We start from the raw sequence: 16,085 nt of genomic DNA on the forward strand, positions 1-16,085 counted from the left end.
CATGCCAGTATGCCTGAATAATTTTTCTTATTTTTTTTTTTTTGGTAGAGACAGGGTCTTGCTATGTTGCCCAGGCTGGTCTTGAACTCATGGCCTCAAAGGATCTCCCACCTCGGCTTCTCAAAGTCCTGGGACCACAGGCATAAGCTACCATGCCTGGCTATCAGAAACTATTGCTAACCACTGTGCATGAACTGGAAAGCCTAGAATAAATGGATCAATTCCTGGATACATAGAATCTTCCAAGATTGAATCAGGAAGAAATAGAAAACCTAAACAGACCAATAATGAGTAATGAGATTCAATCAGTAATAAAATGTCTCCCATTTGGTCCCAATCCAGGACCAAATGGCTTTATTATTGAATTCTACCATACTTACAAAGAAAAACACCCATTCTCCTCTAACTATTCCAAAAAATTGAAAAGAAGGGAATTCTCCCTAACTCATTTCATGAGGTGAGCATTACCCTGATACAAAAAAACAGACAAGGATGCAACATAAGAAAGCCATAAGCCAATATCCCTGATGAACACAGATGCAAAAATCCTCAACAAAATGCTAGCCAGCCTAATTCAACAACACATCAAAAAGATATTATGCCACGATCAAGTGTGATTTATCCCAGGGGTGCAAGGAGGTTTCAACATAGGCAAATCAATAAATGTGACACATCACATTCAAATGTGATGAAAGTCTTTTAATAATATTCAACATCCCTTCATGATTTAAAAAAAACTCTCCACAGAAACTATGCATGAAGGGGACATAACTCAACATGATAAATGTTATATAAACACACAACTAATGCCATCCTAAACGGGGAAAAGCTGAAAGCCTTTCCTCTAAGAACTGGAATAAGACAAGGATGCCTACTTTGACCCCTCCTATTCAGCGTAGCAGTGAAGACCTAACCCTGAGCAATGAGGCAAGAAGAAGAAAGAAAGGGGCCAGGTGTGATGGCTCACACCTGTAATCCCAGCACTTTGGAAGGTCAAGGCAGGCAGGTCGCCTGAGGTCAGGAGTTCAAAACAGCCTGGGCAACATGACGACACCCCATCTCTACAAAAAAAAAAAAAATACAAAAAATTAGCCAGGCTTGGTGGCATGCGCCTGTGGTCCCAGCTATTTGGGAAGCTGAGGTGGGAGAATCAGTGCTTAAGCCCAGGACAATGAGGTTGCAGTGAGCTGAGATCGTGTCACTGCACTCCAGCCTGGGTGACAGGGAGACCCAGTCTCGAAAAGAAAAAAAGAAAAGAAATAAAGGCATCCAAGTTGTATAACAGGAAATCAAACTGTCTGTCTTTGCAGACAATATGATCTTATATGTAGAAAAACCTAAAGACTCTACCAAAAAACTCTTAGACCTGATAAATTCAGTAAAGTTAAAGGATACAAAATCAACATATAAAAATCTCTAGCTTTTTTTTTTTTTTTTTTGACTGAGTCTTGTTCTGTCACCCAGGCTGGAGTGCAGTGACACCATCTTGGCTCACTGCAACCTCCCAGGTTCAAGCAATTCTCCTGCCTCAGCCTCCCAAGTAGCTGGGACTACAGGCGCATGCCACCACGCCTGGCTAATTTTTTCCATTTCCAACAGAGACAGTTTCACTGTGTTAGCCAGGATGGTCTTGATCTCCTGACCTCATGATTTGCCCACCTCGTCCTCCCAAAGTGCTGGGATTACAGGTGTGAGGCACCATGCCCGCCAATCTCTAGCATTCCTATGCAACAATAGTGAATTAGCAGAGAGAGAAATCAAGAGGTCAGGCCCGGCATTGTGGCTCACGCCTGTAATCCCAGCACTTTGGAAGGCCGAGGCAGGTGGATCACTTGAGGGTCAGGAGTTCAAAACCAGCCTGGCCAACATGGTGAAACCCTGTCTTTACTAAAATATAAGAATTAGCCGGGTGCATGCCTGTAATCCTAGCTACTGGGAAGGCTGAGGCAGGAGAATAGCTTGAACTTGGGAGGTGGAGGTTGCAGTGAGCCGAGATCGCACCACTGCACTCCAGCCTGGGCGAGTGACTGAGCGAGCTCTGTCTCAAAAAAAAAAAAAAATGAAGAGAGCAATCCCATTAACAATAGCTACAAAAAAAGACACAGAAGAAAAAAAAGACACCAAGGGATCTATTTAACCAAGGAGGTGAAAGAACTCTACAAAGGAGACTGCAAAACACTGGTGAAAGAAGATGCAGAAGAGAGAAACAGGTGGAAAGATATCCCACGCATAAGGATCAGAAGAATATAGTTAAAATGACCAAACTACCCAAAGCAATCTACAAATTCAATGCAACCCCTGTCAAAACACCAATGACATTCTGCACAGAAATAGAAAAAAAAAATCCTAAAATTCATACAGAATTTAAAAGGAGCCAGAGTAGCCAAAGTAATCCTGAGCAAAATGAAAAAAAGCTTAGTGGCATCACACTACCTGACTTCATGTTACAAGGCTATAGTAACCAAAACAGCACAGTATTGGTATAAAAACAGACTCGTCGGCAACCAATGAAACAGAATAGAGATTCCAGAAATAAATCCACGTATTTACAGCCAACTGGCTTTTGACAGGTGCCAAGAACATACAATAGAGACAGTCTCATCAATAAATGGTGCTGGGAAAATTGGATATCCATATGCAGAAGAATGAAATTGGACCCCTATCTCTCAAGTAAGTCGGATTACAGACTTAAATATGTAAGACCTGAAACGATAAAACTCATAGAAGAAAACATAGGGGAAACGCTTCAGGATGTTGGTCTGGGCAAAGATTTTATGGCTAAGACCTTGAACACAGAGGCAACAAAAACAAAAATAGACAAATGGGATTATATTAAACTAAAAACCTGCACAGCAAAGGAAACAATCAGGAGAATAAAGAGACAGTCTGTTGAATGGGAGAAAATATTTGCCAAGTATTTATCCAGCAAGGAGCCAATATCCAGGACATATAAGGAACTCAAATAACTCAATGGCAGAAAACCAAATACTCCCATTGAAAAGTGGGCATGGGGCATGAATAGACAATTCTCAATAGAAGACGTACAAATGGCCAATAGGTATATGAAAAAATTCTCGATATCACTAACCAGGAAAATGCAAGTCAAAACCACAATCTTACCCCAGTTAGAATGGCCATTATTAAAAAGACCAAAAAAAACATTAAGAGATGCTGGTGAGGATGCAGAGAAAAGGAACTCTTCTACACTGCGGCTCAGAATATAAATTAGTCCAGCCACCAGAGAAAGGCATAAAAGGGGGCCTAATCCAGGGAACTATGCTGACGGAGATGTGCAGTGGTAACTGGGCTTTTTAAAGGGTATTAATACAAGAGATCACCTGGAACAGGGAGAATGGATGCAGGAGAATCTCCAGTCAGCTGCCCATACCAAAAAATGCTTTCCTTCCTTGATTAAAAAGGATGACTATTTCTAGTATTTATAGTCTCTGCTCCCAAATTTGGAGGCTGTCCTGAAATACATCAAGAGTAAATGTCATTTATCAAAAGAACCCTTGAGTGTGCCACTAGTGTGAACCCTGCTGTAACGTACAGGAACACAACTCCAGAACTGGAAAGGAAGAGACATGGGTTTCCAGGACACACAAATTTTAAATGAAGGTTAATAGGAAAAACAAAGATACATCATATTCTTCACCTGACCTTCACACTCCTCCCTTCCCCATTTTCATCTATTAAAATGGGCTGGATATACAGATACCACAGGAACACAACATATGGCAACCCTGAGGCCTCAGAAGGAAACCACAGTTAGGCTATTTCTATTCCTCCCTGTCTCTTTCTACTACAGCATGTGCCTGTAGTCCCAGCTACTCGGGAGGCTGAGACAGGAGAACTGCTTGAACCCAGGAGGCAGAGGTTGCAGTGAGCCGTGATGACGCCACTGCACTCCAGCCTGGGTGACAGAGCAAGACTCTGTCTCAGAAAAAAAAAAAAAAAAAAAAAAAAAAAGCTTCTTAGCTGGGATATTACTAGAGATTCATACAAGCAATTCCCTATTTCTTAGAGCAATAAGGACACCAAGCATCACATTGCTCAATATAACCAGGTGTTCAAGCCCAGAAAGGAGGGTTGCAGAAAGCTGGCCATTCTACCTGCAGGCAGCAAATGCTTCACTGAGAAGCGCAGAGGCCTTCCTCCTAATCCCAAATGATATGGCTTGGCTGTGTCCCCATCCAAATCTCATCTTGAATTCCCACATGTTGTGGGAGGCACCCAGTGGGAGGTAATTGAATCATGGGGACAAGTCTTTCCCATGCTCTTCTTGTGATAGTAAGTCTCACGAGATCTGATGGCTTTATAAGGTGGAGTTTCCCTGCACAAGCTCTCTCTGCCTCCCGCCATCCACGTAAGATGTAACTTGCTCCTTCTTGCCTTTTCTCCATGCTTGTGAGGCCTCCTAAGCCACGTGGAACTGGGAGTCCAATTAAACCTCTTTCTTGCATAAATTGCCCAGTCTTGGGTATGTCTTTATCAGCAGCATGAAAACAGACTAATAAACCAACACTCCAAAACGTGTGGCTCCACTTGTGAAGAGCCTCACGATAGTTTTATAAAGTGCACAAAGAAGACCTGGTCAAAACAAACGGAAGACTGTTCATTACATAGAGCCACATCAGGAACAAATTACAAGGTATGCCCATTTTTTCTTTTGTGTAAAAATTAATATTTAAAAAAACTAGAAAATTCAACATCTGTGATACTACTTAGGCATTCTTTCATTCTTTCACTGTCACTGAAGTGTGGTGCTATTGCCTAGATATTTGTGTTACCCCAAAATTTGTATACTGAACGCCTAACCCCCACAAGACAATGGGATTAGGAAAATAGGACTTTTGTGGGTGATTAGGTCGTAAGGGGTTAACCCTCATGAAAGGGATTAATGAACTAATAAGAGATCCAGGGGAGCTCCCTTGCCCCTTACACTGTGTGAGGACATTCTACAACCTGGAAGAAGGCCCCACCATTACCCAACTGTGCTGGCACCCTAATCTTAGACTTCCAGCTTCCAGACTGAGAAATTTGTTTTTTTATAAACCACTCAGTCTGCTGCAATTGGTTATAGCAGCCCAAACTAAGACAGGAAGGATATAACCATTTTTGGTTGAAATTTCTGAAACATTTAACTTCCATTAAAGGATCTAATTAGAGTATCTCACCTTTAAAATAAATAATTGTTGAATGAGATATTTTTTGAAGCTGTTTTATTTGATTTTGCCTTTCCTTAACTAATCTTGTTAACATTTAACTGTAAAATGTTATTATTGTCTCATAGCCTCTGAATATTGTATTGTATTAATAAAGTAAGAGGGTTTTTTTTCCATTTTAAACTAGAGTCAAGGGGTCGGCTTGCAAGCTAAGAACATTTTTAAGGAGTTATTTTTGTTTTTGTTTTTGTTTTTTTCAAAAAAGAGTATGTGACCTACAAAGCCTAAATATTTATTATCTGACCTTTTACTGAGAAAAAAAAAAAAAAAAATGCCAACCCCAGAACTAGACTAACAACAGCAGGCTCAACACAAAGAAATATACCTTGGTCTACTTATTTTGAAATAGTGCTTTTATGACTAGCCAGGCAAGCCAAATTGATTGCTCCACCTACATTTGATGACAGATCTGGCCAGAAGAACACTGGAAAGCAGACCTCAGTTTAGTCTTCTTTGGGTTTTAATTTCACCATTTTTAGGATTCACTGAGGCACTAAATTTAGATCTTGAATCCCACCTCAAAATCAGACAAGGTTCGTAGGCTATGGGCCATGAGTTGTTCATCATTTGCCCAATGTTCAGCAATAATCAAGTTTGGAAAACATCACGAAGTATCAGCAATGCTAGGTAGTATACAGCGAATGCTAAATGAGGGATTACACGAATCTTAAGTGGATAGCATGAAAGAGTCTGAGTGGATTTAGATAGGTGGGCAGCACTGTCTAAACACAGGGCAGGGGCAAGTCCCAGATAAGAGGCATTTTGTGGCAGGGAGGAGAGTCTGGCTGAAGCATGGATACAGGAATTTCATAACAGATGGTGATATAAACAATCTGGGGTTACAGCCTCAATAGAATGGTCTCAGGAAAAGTATTTTAGCACTTCTCACTGTATTAAAAGAAAATACAGACTCATACCATGGCTGTTCTCCTGAATAATCAAATAAATTTGGAATCTCTGGCATTCGGCCAAGTTCACGGGGAGTCACTAAGCATATAAACTGGCTATGTGCAAAGCAGCCCTGCCCTGAGCTCCCGCAGGCCTGGGAGGTTTTCACTGATGCTGACACTCTCTTGGCACAGTTAAGTATGCAGGGCTGCACTGGCTGCCAGAGAAGAACAATGGGCAGGGTGTTTTAAGAGCCATTTTTAACTAGAAGTTAATTTCTGGGTGTCAGGAATTGACAGGGAAGTCTTGGCTATCAAAGACTGTCCTCGGGATTTAAATGACTACGTCTCTACCCAAATATGAGACTGACTCATGATACCAAGGTGCCCAGAGAAACAAAATGAGTCATTGCCCAAGGAATTCGGGGGTGGGGCTTAGAGGTTAAATGTTACACATAGGTCAGGCGCGGTGGCTCACGCCTGTAATCCCAGTACTTTGGGAGCCCAAGGCAGGCGGATCACGAGGTCAGGACATTGGGACCATCCTGGCTAACAGGGTAAAACCCTGTCTCTACTAAAGGTACAAAAAATTAGCTGGGCGTGGTGGCAGGTGCCTGTAGTTCCAGCTACTCTGGAGGCTGAGGCAGGAGAATGGCGTGAACCCGGGAGGCGGAGCTTGCAGTGAGCCAAGATCGCGCCACTGCATTCCAGCCTGGGTGACAGAGCAAGACTCCGTCTCAAAAAAAAAAAATAAAGTTGTACATAAATGTGAAAAGCAAGGATCTGTGTATTCAGGGCTGAAATAAAAGCTGGGGCCTACATCCACATCAAGCAAATATTTCCACTACCTAGAGTCAGTAAAATGCAATGCATGGTTGCTCTGGCCTACTTTCTTCTCCAGAAAGGTCTTGGTCTACAACAAATCTATTTATCTAGGCTTCTTTTTTTGCCATTATAACTTTACATCTGTTAAATCAAACTAAAATCTGGCCTGAAAACCCCCTGCTCACATACTTGAGTTCTTCTGTACAAAGAACAACCTAATTTGGTAAGTAAGCAAACTGGAAGCCTGACTCAGGAACGTGCTTCCGTAACAATAGCTGAGTCTCAGCCAGTCCCGGCAGCCATATTTCGACCACTCACAGCCATTCAAATCACGCTCAAATAAAGCTCCACGGCCGAGCTATAACCAATCCGGCAGTTTCTGCACCTCGCTTCCATTTTCTGTACTCACTTTCCTTTTTCTGTCCATAAATTCTCCCTGACCACTTAGAAGCAGTGGAGTCATTCTGAATCTGCTGTGACTCTGAAGGCTGCCCAGTTTAAGAGTTGTTTCTTCCTTGCCCAGTGACACCCTTAAATTTATCTAAAGTTGTTCTTTTAACACAGGTGGTTCAAACTGACCCAATTACCACACTATGGTTGACGTCATTTTCCCGAGTTGATATCCTTCATATGTGGCTGCATGTCCACTGAGCAGGCCTGCCACTGAGGCCCTCTATTATATCAATGTCATCCTCTCTATAGTAATTTTAATCTTTCACAAAACAGCTCTCAGTCCAAGTTTCTATTTGACCAATTATACAGACGTAACGGGTGTTTTGAGAAGGGTCAAGGAAGAAGAGCAGAAAATGATAAAGGATGGAATATGTTATATCTGAGAATTTTCTTTAAAATTACAAACAGTGGGTCAAAGTTATGTGTCAGTCACTTCCAGAATGCCATTTTACTTCCAGAGATCTGCATCAGCTGACCTTCAAAATAAATGGACTAGGGTTCAGACCAAGTAATCAATCAATCAATACAGCATGGGATCCTGATTATCAAGAAACCCCACAGAGCTCACAGAACTCAGCAACCCCCTCCCAAGGTACCTATTCCCTCACTTGTAAGACAGTGGCAATCATCCCTCATCTTTTCATGGAAATTTAGTCAAAAATAAAAGTAGTGTAAAATGCAAATCACCATCAAGATCAGTCAAAACTCAGATGCCTAGGTTTCTCATAAAGAGGGACTTGGACACTAACACACACAGGTGAGCGAAAAACCACAAAAGCTAGTGAGACAAAAGCTAGACCTAGTGAGGTCTAGCCTAGGGTACACAAAGCACGCCCACACATTCAAACGCCCTTCAATGTAGTCACAGGCCCATGCTCTGGGAAGAGCTCTCAGGATAGTAATGGCTCTAGCTATTGCTCAGCCTTCTGGGTCTGCCCTGGTCCTCGTGCTCTAATTAAAAAGAAAAAAATATGTTGTCTCACTTAAGAAAGAATGCTGATTTTTTTCTAATAGGATAAATGAACAGAAGATGTCAGAATAGTATTTGCTGCTAACTACCTTCAGATAAGTCACATTTTCCATGCCGCATCGGCAGAAATATTTGAGTGTGTGTCTTAAAAAGGAAGCCCTAAATTCTGCTGAATCATACTCTGTGCTTCCTCACAAAATTAATTAATGTAAGATGAAAGCTTTGAAAATTAGCTGTTGTAATGGCTTGAAGTTCTGAATTTGAATTTTATATAACACATCTACAATTTCCATATTCTTTTAATGTTTGGAATTTGGTTTTTCAAATAAAAGCAAGATTCTAGTAAAACATTTTAAATTATCTCTGAGACTAATTCCCATTAGTTTACCCTTAATGTTACATATTGTGCATTTTAAGTCTAAGCATTAAATTATCATACAGCACTTACTGTGATCAAAGGGAAAAACACAGGAAATGACAAATTTACACAGAACACAACTGTATAAAAATCCACTTATAAAGAAAATTAAGACAAAAATTATAGCTGATCTATTAGGGTACAGATTTTCTCACCCTCCTCTCCATTCCCCCTACATATTGATAATGCAGGACATATTAATACACCCAAATATATAGTGTTTTATTAATACTTTATATGTAAAGAGAACATGATAAAAAAAAAAATCAAGTAAAATTGACCTTTAAAAATCCCTTGAATGTGTCCTGAAGCCTAGTCTTGCATTAGTTACTCTCAAAAAACTACATATTAATCTCTAGTTTGATAATGCAAAATGTGGGTACAAATCTTCCTAAGCCCTCACTGCCGGCTTTGTATGATGCAAATGCAAATCGCTATGCTGCTGCTCTACAGGTTGACATCAGAACTGGACCTGGAAGTTGTATAGATGACAGGCTCCAGAAGTGGCAACTGCCTTTCCCAGAAGTTGAAACCTTTCTGGTCCCTTGCAGAGCAGTCTGGGAATGTTTTAGAAAATGAGAGGAAAACAAAATCTGCTCAAATAGGAACAAGGACAGCTGTCTTCACTTACAATGATCAAAACCCAACTCCTCACCACAGCAGAGCCCAGGAGGAAAGAAGCTCTGCTGCTGTCGCCCACACTGAGCAGATGAGGAGAGTGGCTCCCAGTTAGGGAGGAGGTTAACAAGCAACAGCAGCCCGTTGTCCCAGTCCTTCAGATTAGTTACCCGCTGTGATTACACAGAAGCTGTGTTCCAGAAAACCACTTCAGGAAACGTCCCAAAGTAAGGGCACACATCAACTAATTCTTAGCATGAAACTTACAGATTTGCAGATCATCTGTTTCACCTTTTGCCACTGGCTAATTTATTAGGACAGGCGAGGACACTGATGCTGAGCACATTAATTCCACGCAGCACATAACCTAACCGTCAACAGACACTAAGTACTTACTGCCACAAACAGCATGCAGTACATGGAGAACGAAGAGTGGCCTGAGTAGAAGGACAACCTAGAAGAAAAAGAAGACAAATGTTACTTTTCTCTCTTAGGGGCCAAAAGTATTCTTGATTTCATAAATCTGCTCCTTAGCTTCAGAGTGTACACAACTGCCTCCCTCTACCTTGAGAAATTAGAAAGGTAGGGTAGGGGGACAATTAGGACACGAACATTAAAGACTGCAAGAAGGATCTGAGGTCAGATTTCTATACAGTATCATTTTATTGAAACCTTCAGGATGGGTAATGTGTCATGAAAATAAACTTGCCAAGCAATTCTAAGATGTTAGAAGAATGATACTTGACAAGTCATAACTGGCATAAATTGCCTTGACTGTATTACATACACACTTATGTGACCATGATTTAAGTTTTATTTTCCACTTGCAGGATTAGTCCCTGAATAATGTAATACCTCCTTGGGAACACTCAGAAGTTGATTTTTTCCATCCATATTAATATTTTAGTATTTTGGCCCAGCACAGTGGCTCAGTACTGTAATCCCAGCACTTCAGGAGGCCAAGGCGGGCAGATCACGAGGTCAGGAGATCGAGACCATCCTGGCCAGCATGGTGAAACCCCATCTCTACTAAAAACACAAAAATTAGGCGGGCGTGGTGGCACGTGCCTGTAGTCCCAGCTACTCGGGGGGCTGAGGCAGAGGAATTGCTTGAACCTGGGAGGCGGAGGCTGCAGTGAGCCGAGATAGCGCCACTACACTCCAGCCTGGGTGACAGAGGGAGACTCCATCTCAAAAAAAAAAAAAAAAAAAATTTAGTGTTTTAAATGGGCACACATCTTGCCTTACATTTCCCACCAAATTCAGTGCTTTTGTTTCTTTGAATATTAGAGTCTATAAACATCTAAGTATCATCTTCCCCACCTAAAAATGACAGAATGCTTACAAAATTTAATTTTATGGCACTTCTGAGAAAAGAAAAATAGAGTTAACATTCAAGATCTAAGTTTTGCTTATACAGAATGAGCCATTGATGCAGAAGAGGCAAGCACATCAGGCACAGTGAAAGTATGCCATGAAAAGATGCTCATGCAAATAACCAGAATGCATCTCCCAACCACTTTTCCCTACGTACAAATAAGAACAAAAACAAGAGGGACCGGCTCTTAAATAATTTACTTACTACACTCTGCCTTGTTCAAAAAGAATTTAAGGGAGACGTTGGTTCCCTGAATTCAGACAGGAGAAAAATCTCCTCACATACCAGAAAGTCACATGTGTATGTCTGGCAGCTGCCAGTGGGTGGGAAAGAAAGGATTACTTTAAAAAAAATATATATACACACACACACACAGAGAGACATATATATACACATATATATACGTATATATATACACATATATATACGTATATATATACACACATATATGTATATATATACACACATATATATATGATTCTACCAAGAATTTTGATTGTCTTTTTGTAATCAGATACATGCCTAAGAAAGAGAATTCTGTAAATTCCTGTGCCAACCAGGAATTATGTAATTAAACCCAATAATTATTCTGGGTTTAGTCCATGTAAAGGAAGAAAAATAAATCACTTTTTAACCTTGCTATTTGACCACACAGAATGGATCAATACGAATAGTAATTTTAAATCAGATAATTAGAGCACAGCTCTGCACATTTTATAGTTTCAATGTTTTATTGAAGAGCCTACAAGTTAATAAAAGCCAATTTCAAGGACTGTCAAAGCCCACCAAGCCAGCATATCCGTAATCACAGAAATATTCTCAAAGCCAAGCAAGTGAGGTCTCGCTAAATCCTTTACACTGTGCTATAAAATCATAAACTGCAAACTAATGTAATAGTTTTAAACAGCTCTGAATTAGCCATAGAGTGATTTCATTCATTGGTTTCCATTTTTTACACTGAATACAAAAACAGATATTTTATTCAGTATAGAATTTGTGAAGAAGTCTGGCTATGACTTTGACAGACAGGGATTAAAAACAAAGGGGTAATTCTATTCAATCTCAGTGTCTACATCTTTATCCATAGTAATTTACCAAACAGATCATAACATGGTCTTTTATTTCTATTAAGCAAACAGAATAAAGCATGAAAAAAATGGAAACTCAAAGTATTCATATTCCATATAAATCTAACTCTTTATCGGAGTCTTTAGGAGATGCAGCTCTTATGGATATCTTCTTATGACCAGAATTCACAAACAGACTAAATATCTATATAGGTGGTTTAATAAATCCCAAGGAGTAGCCCAAATGCTTTTTCTTTTCTTTTTTTTCTTTTTGAGACGGAGTCTCACTGTGTTGCCCAGGCTGGAGTGCAGTGGCACAATCTTGGCTCACTGCAACCTCCGCCTCCCGGGTTCAAGCGATTCTCCTGCCTCAGCCTCCCTAATAGCAGGGATTACAGGCTTGCACCACCACGCCAGCTAATTTTTGTATTTTTAGTAGAGACGAGGTTTTGCCATGTTGGCCATGATGGTCTGGAACTCCTGACCTCATGTGATCTGTCGCCCTTGGCCTCCCAAAGTGCTAGGATTACAAGCGTGAGCCACCGCGCCCAGCCCCAAATGCAGTTTGTTTTCATCATAGTGACTCCACTGAAATGTTTAAGACTATGGCCCTGGCCTAAGAACCCTGCCCTTAGATTTTAACCAATTCTAGATTTTAACCAATCCTAGACTATCATCTCACTTCGTTATAGCCTCTCTGATGAAGGCAAGTACAGTACAGTAACAATGTGAGCCAGCTTTCCAACCAAATCTTAGGAAAATCTTCTCAGGAAGAAAATTTACAGACAGAAAAATGTATTTTGAAATGCTGCTGTTTTCACTGACTCTGAGGGGTGGTCTACTGAACAATAAGCCAGCTTCAATTATTAAGTAAACTGATTTTGACTACATAACTCACTATGAATGGGATTCTATTTGTGTGTGTGTGTGTGTGTGTGTGTGTGTGTGTGTGTGTGTGATGGAGTCTCGCTCTGTCACCCAGGCTGGAGTGCAGTGGCATGATTTGGCTTACTGCCACCTCTGTCTCCTGGGTTCAAGCGATTCTCCTGTCTCACCCTCCTGAGTAGCTGGGACTACAGGTGCGCACCATCATACCCAGCTAATTTTTGTATTTTTAGTAGAGATGGGGTTTCGCCCTGTTGGCCAAGCTGGTCTTGAACTCCTGACCTCAGGTGATCTGCCCGCCTCAGCCTCCCAAAGTGCTGGGATTACAGGCGTGAGCCACCTCGCCTAGCCTGAGATTCTATTTCAAATGGCAACTTTATGATGTTTTTTTCCTCACATTTGTCAGTCAGGGCACCCCTTTCTCAGAGCTGATTAAACTTGGCCTGATCCCCAATATCATAGCATTGACAGCATTCATAGCCATCTGCCTGCCCCCATGCATGTGAGTTCCCTCCTCGACTGAGCATTCTTCTATCTCTGTGCTCCAACATCCACATCCATGTTCAGCCTCATAAATCGCAGACAATCAAATCCAGCCTTCATCAGCATCAAAAGCAATCAACTCATATAAAGCATTTCTTAATTTAGTATTTTCGGGCTCAGAAGGAGATTAAATCACAAAGAACTCAGCTGATCATCTCTGATCTCTTCTCACCACTCGACTTTCTTCCTTTCCTCCTCCCTACTCTCCAAAGTTAAAAAGCACAGATACACCTTTAGCTGTTTTCATTTGAAATATCTTTATTTTGCATTCACTCTTTTTTTTTTTTTTTTTTGAGACAGTCTCACTACCCAGGCTGGAGTTCAGTAGCCTGATCTGAGCTCACTGCAACCTCCGCCTCCTGGGTTCAAGCAATTCTCCTGCCTCAGCCTCCCAAGTAGCAGGGATTAGAGGCATGTGCTACCACGCCTGGCTAATTTTTGTACTTTTAGTAGAGATAGGGTTTCACCATGTTGCCCAGGCTGGCCTCAAACTCCTGACCTCAAGTGACCTGCCTGCCTCGGCCTCCCAAAGTGCTGGGATTACAGACATGAGCTACTGTGCCCGGCCTATATTCATTCTTGAATGATGGTTTTCCTGAGTACAGAATTCTAAATTGATGACTTTTTTCTCATCGCTTTGAGGCTACCATTGCACTATCTTCTGGCTTCTGCTTTTGCTGTTAAAATATAAGCCATCTGTCAGCCAGTTCTTTCTGGGTTATCTGTCTTTTCTCTGTAACTGCTTCCTCTCCTCCTGCCCCCATCAATCAATATTCTAGTTTTACTGCCTTGTGTCTAGTACTAGGATTTCTTTTTATTGCTCTAGTTTAGTATTCGTTGGCTTCTTCTGAGGACTCACCAATTTGTACAAGTCCTCAGCCACCTTTGCATACGGGGCATCCTCCATCCTGGTACCTTTCTAAGGGATGCTGATTCAACATTTAAGACCTTTGCATTCTATTCCTCCAGATCTCTTACCCTTTCTTCTCTACTTTTCATCTAGGTCTCTTTAGGTGTATCTTTCATTTTGTCATCCCTTTCACTGTATCTAATCTGCTTAATCAATATGTTACACTGTAAATTTTAAATTATCATATATGTATCATTTACAGATCCCTTTGGTTCCAAACCTACTTGGCCAACTTTGATTCTCTTCATCCCACATCATATTTTCTATCTCCTCTTATTTTAGACTACACCTGGTAATTCTAATATCTGTAATCTCTTTGAGAGTTTAGGTAATTTGTTGTATTTGCTGACTGTCTCTTAGGGTAGCTTGTTTCCACATAAGTCCATTTATATTAGAATGAGGTCATGTCCTTAGGACTCTATCTGAGGGGAATCTTTGAGCCTTGGTTTAAGGAGAGTTCCTCCAGAGAAGGTATGTGTTCACTTATGCTGGGTTCACTACCAATACACTTTAAACTTCAAGCTTTTTTTCCTTTTCCTTCCTAAACCAAATAGTATGAATTCTAGCTCCAGACCAGTGTGAGTGTGGTCCTGTGTTCAAGAATTCTTTTTAATAGCTCCCATGGGGAGGATGCTGCCACTCTTCGGGAGTTCTCACACCATCCACATGTCTTTTATGTCCTCTTCCCTGGCCTCAGCCTTTATATCTGTGCCCCATGTTCACTGCCTATCAAAACTCAGGGTCTATGCCACCGGGAACCGGCAGATACTTTCAAGGACCACACTGGACCTACAGCACTAACTGACGCAGGCCTCAGAAAAATCCCTTTACTCTCCCACCAGCTAAACTATTTACTAAAAACACTTATATGTGTTTCAAGATGTGTATATATAAGATATAGTATACACAAGTGTGTGTGTAACGTATCATGTAGCACGTTTAGCTGAACTATTATCAGTAGGCATTTCTAATCCTCCATTTTGCCAGAAATAGAAGCAGGCTTTTTTAAAAGAACACTTAGAACTAATGAAATGCTATCTAAAATCAATCACTTTACTAAAAGACACAATAGTTCAGCAACAGCGGTTTGTTTTTAATTATACAGTGACCAATGCTCAAAAATGTTTCAAATTATTACTATACCACCATTTCCCCCAGGTATGCCAAAGTTGGTTCTGCTACAAATTAGAATTTCCTTTTTCCCCTAAAAATCATCCTGAAATTGATTCCCAAAGCATTATAAGGCAGAAAGGTTGTTGAAAGACTTATAATTGTTACAAGTTACTGAGTATGTTCAGGTACTTAATACACAGTGTTTCTACTTTTCACAAAAACTCTCGAGCTCACACAGAGATAATGATTCTCAGACAGGTTCAGTAACTTGCTGGAAAAGTCACATCTCTCTGCAGCTCAAATCTGAGTCTTCCCAACCCTTTCTGTGCCATGATTTCACTCTTGTCAATGGTAGACAGACCAAAGAGGAACTTTAATCCTGCCATCTCCAGGCAGGGAGTTCCATCACAAAGTACAGTTTACATGTGGCAAAATGTGTAAAGTAAATATACAAAGAAGAAATTAGACTTAATCTATGAAGAAATAGATGTTGCCAATGTAAAAATAGTCTTTGTCTTCTTTAGAGACAGGGTCTCGCTCTGTCACTCAGGCTAGAGTGCAGTAAATAATCATTTTAAGTGAATACCAATTTGTCTTTTTTGTGCACTCTAAAGGCAAAAAGAAAGGAAATCAAACCGTAACGTGAGGCATTTTCTCAAATGTTATTTCCTGATTATAAAGTTTATATAACAGCAGATTAACCTGAAGTATAGCCTAAGTTCCCCTCTGTGATAATCTTTAAACATGGACTGATCCCTTAAAAAAGTTAAAATGAGGCTGGGCGCGGTGGCTC

At 40.7% G+C, this 16,085-nt stretch overlaps 1 protein-coding gene across 1 annotated transcript in view; it reads right to left on the reverse strand.

The window, feature by feature from the left end:
- Window positions 1–9,753: 9,753 nt before the first annotated feature.
- Window positions 9,754–16,085, reverse strand: part of LOC116464148 (phospholipid phosphatase 1-like) — a 30,557-nt gene continuing 24,225 nt past the window's right edge. Inside the window, exon 3 of the mRNA XM_032147423.2 lies at window positions 9,754–9,850. Within this exon, the coding sequence (XP_032003314.2) occupies window positions 9,781–9,850 (70 nt within the window). The 3' untranslated portion in view covers window positions 9,754–9,780. The remainder of the gene's footprint in view (window positions 9,851–16,085) is intronic.

This window comes from Hylobates moloch, unplaced genomic scaffold (assembly GCF_009828535.3).
Source record: "Hylobates moloch isolate HMO894 unplaced genomic scaffold, HMol_V3 SCAFFOLD_219, whole genome shotgun sequence".
NCBI lineage: Eukaryota > Metazoa > Chordata > Mammalia > Primates > Hylobatidae > Hylobates > Hylobates moloch.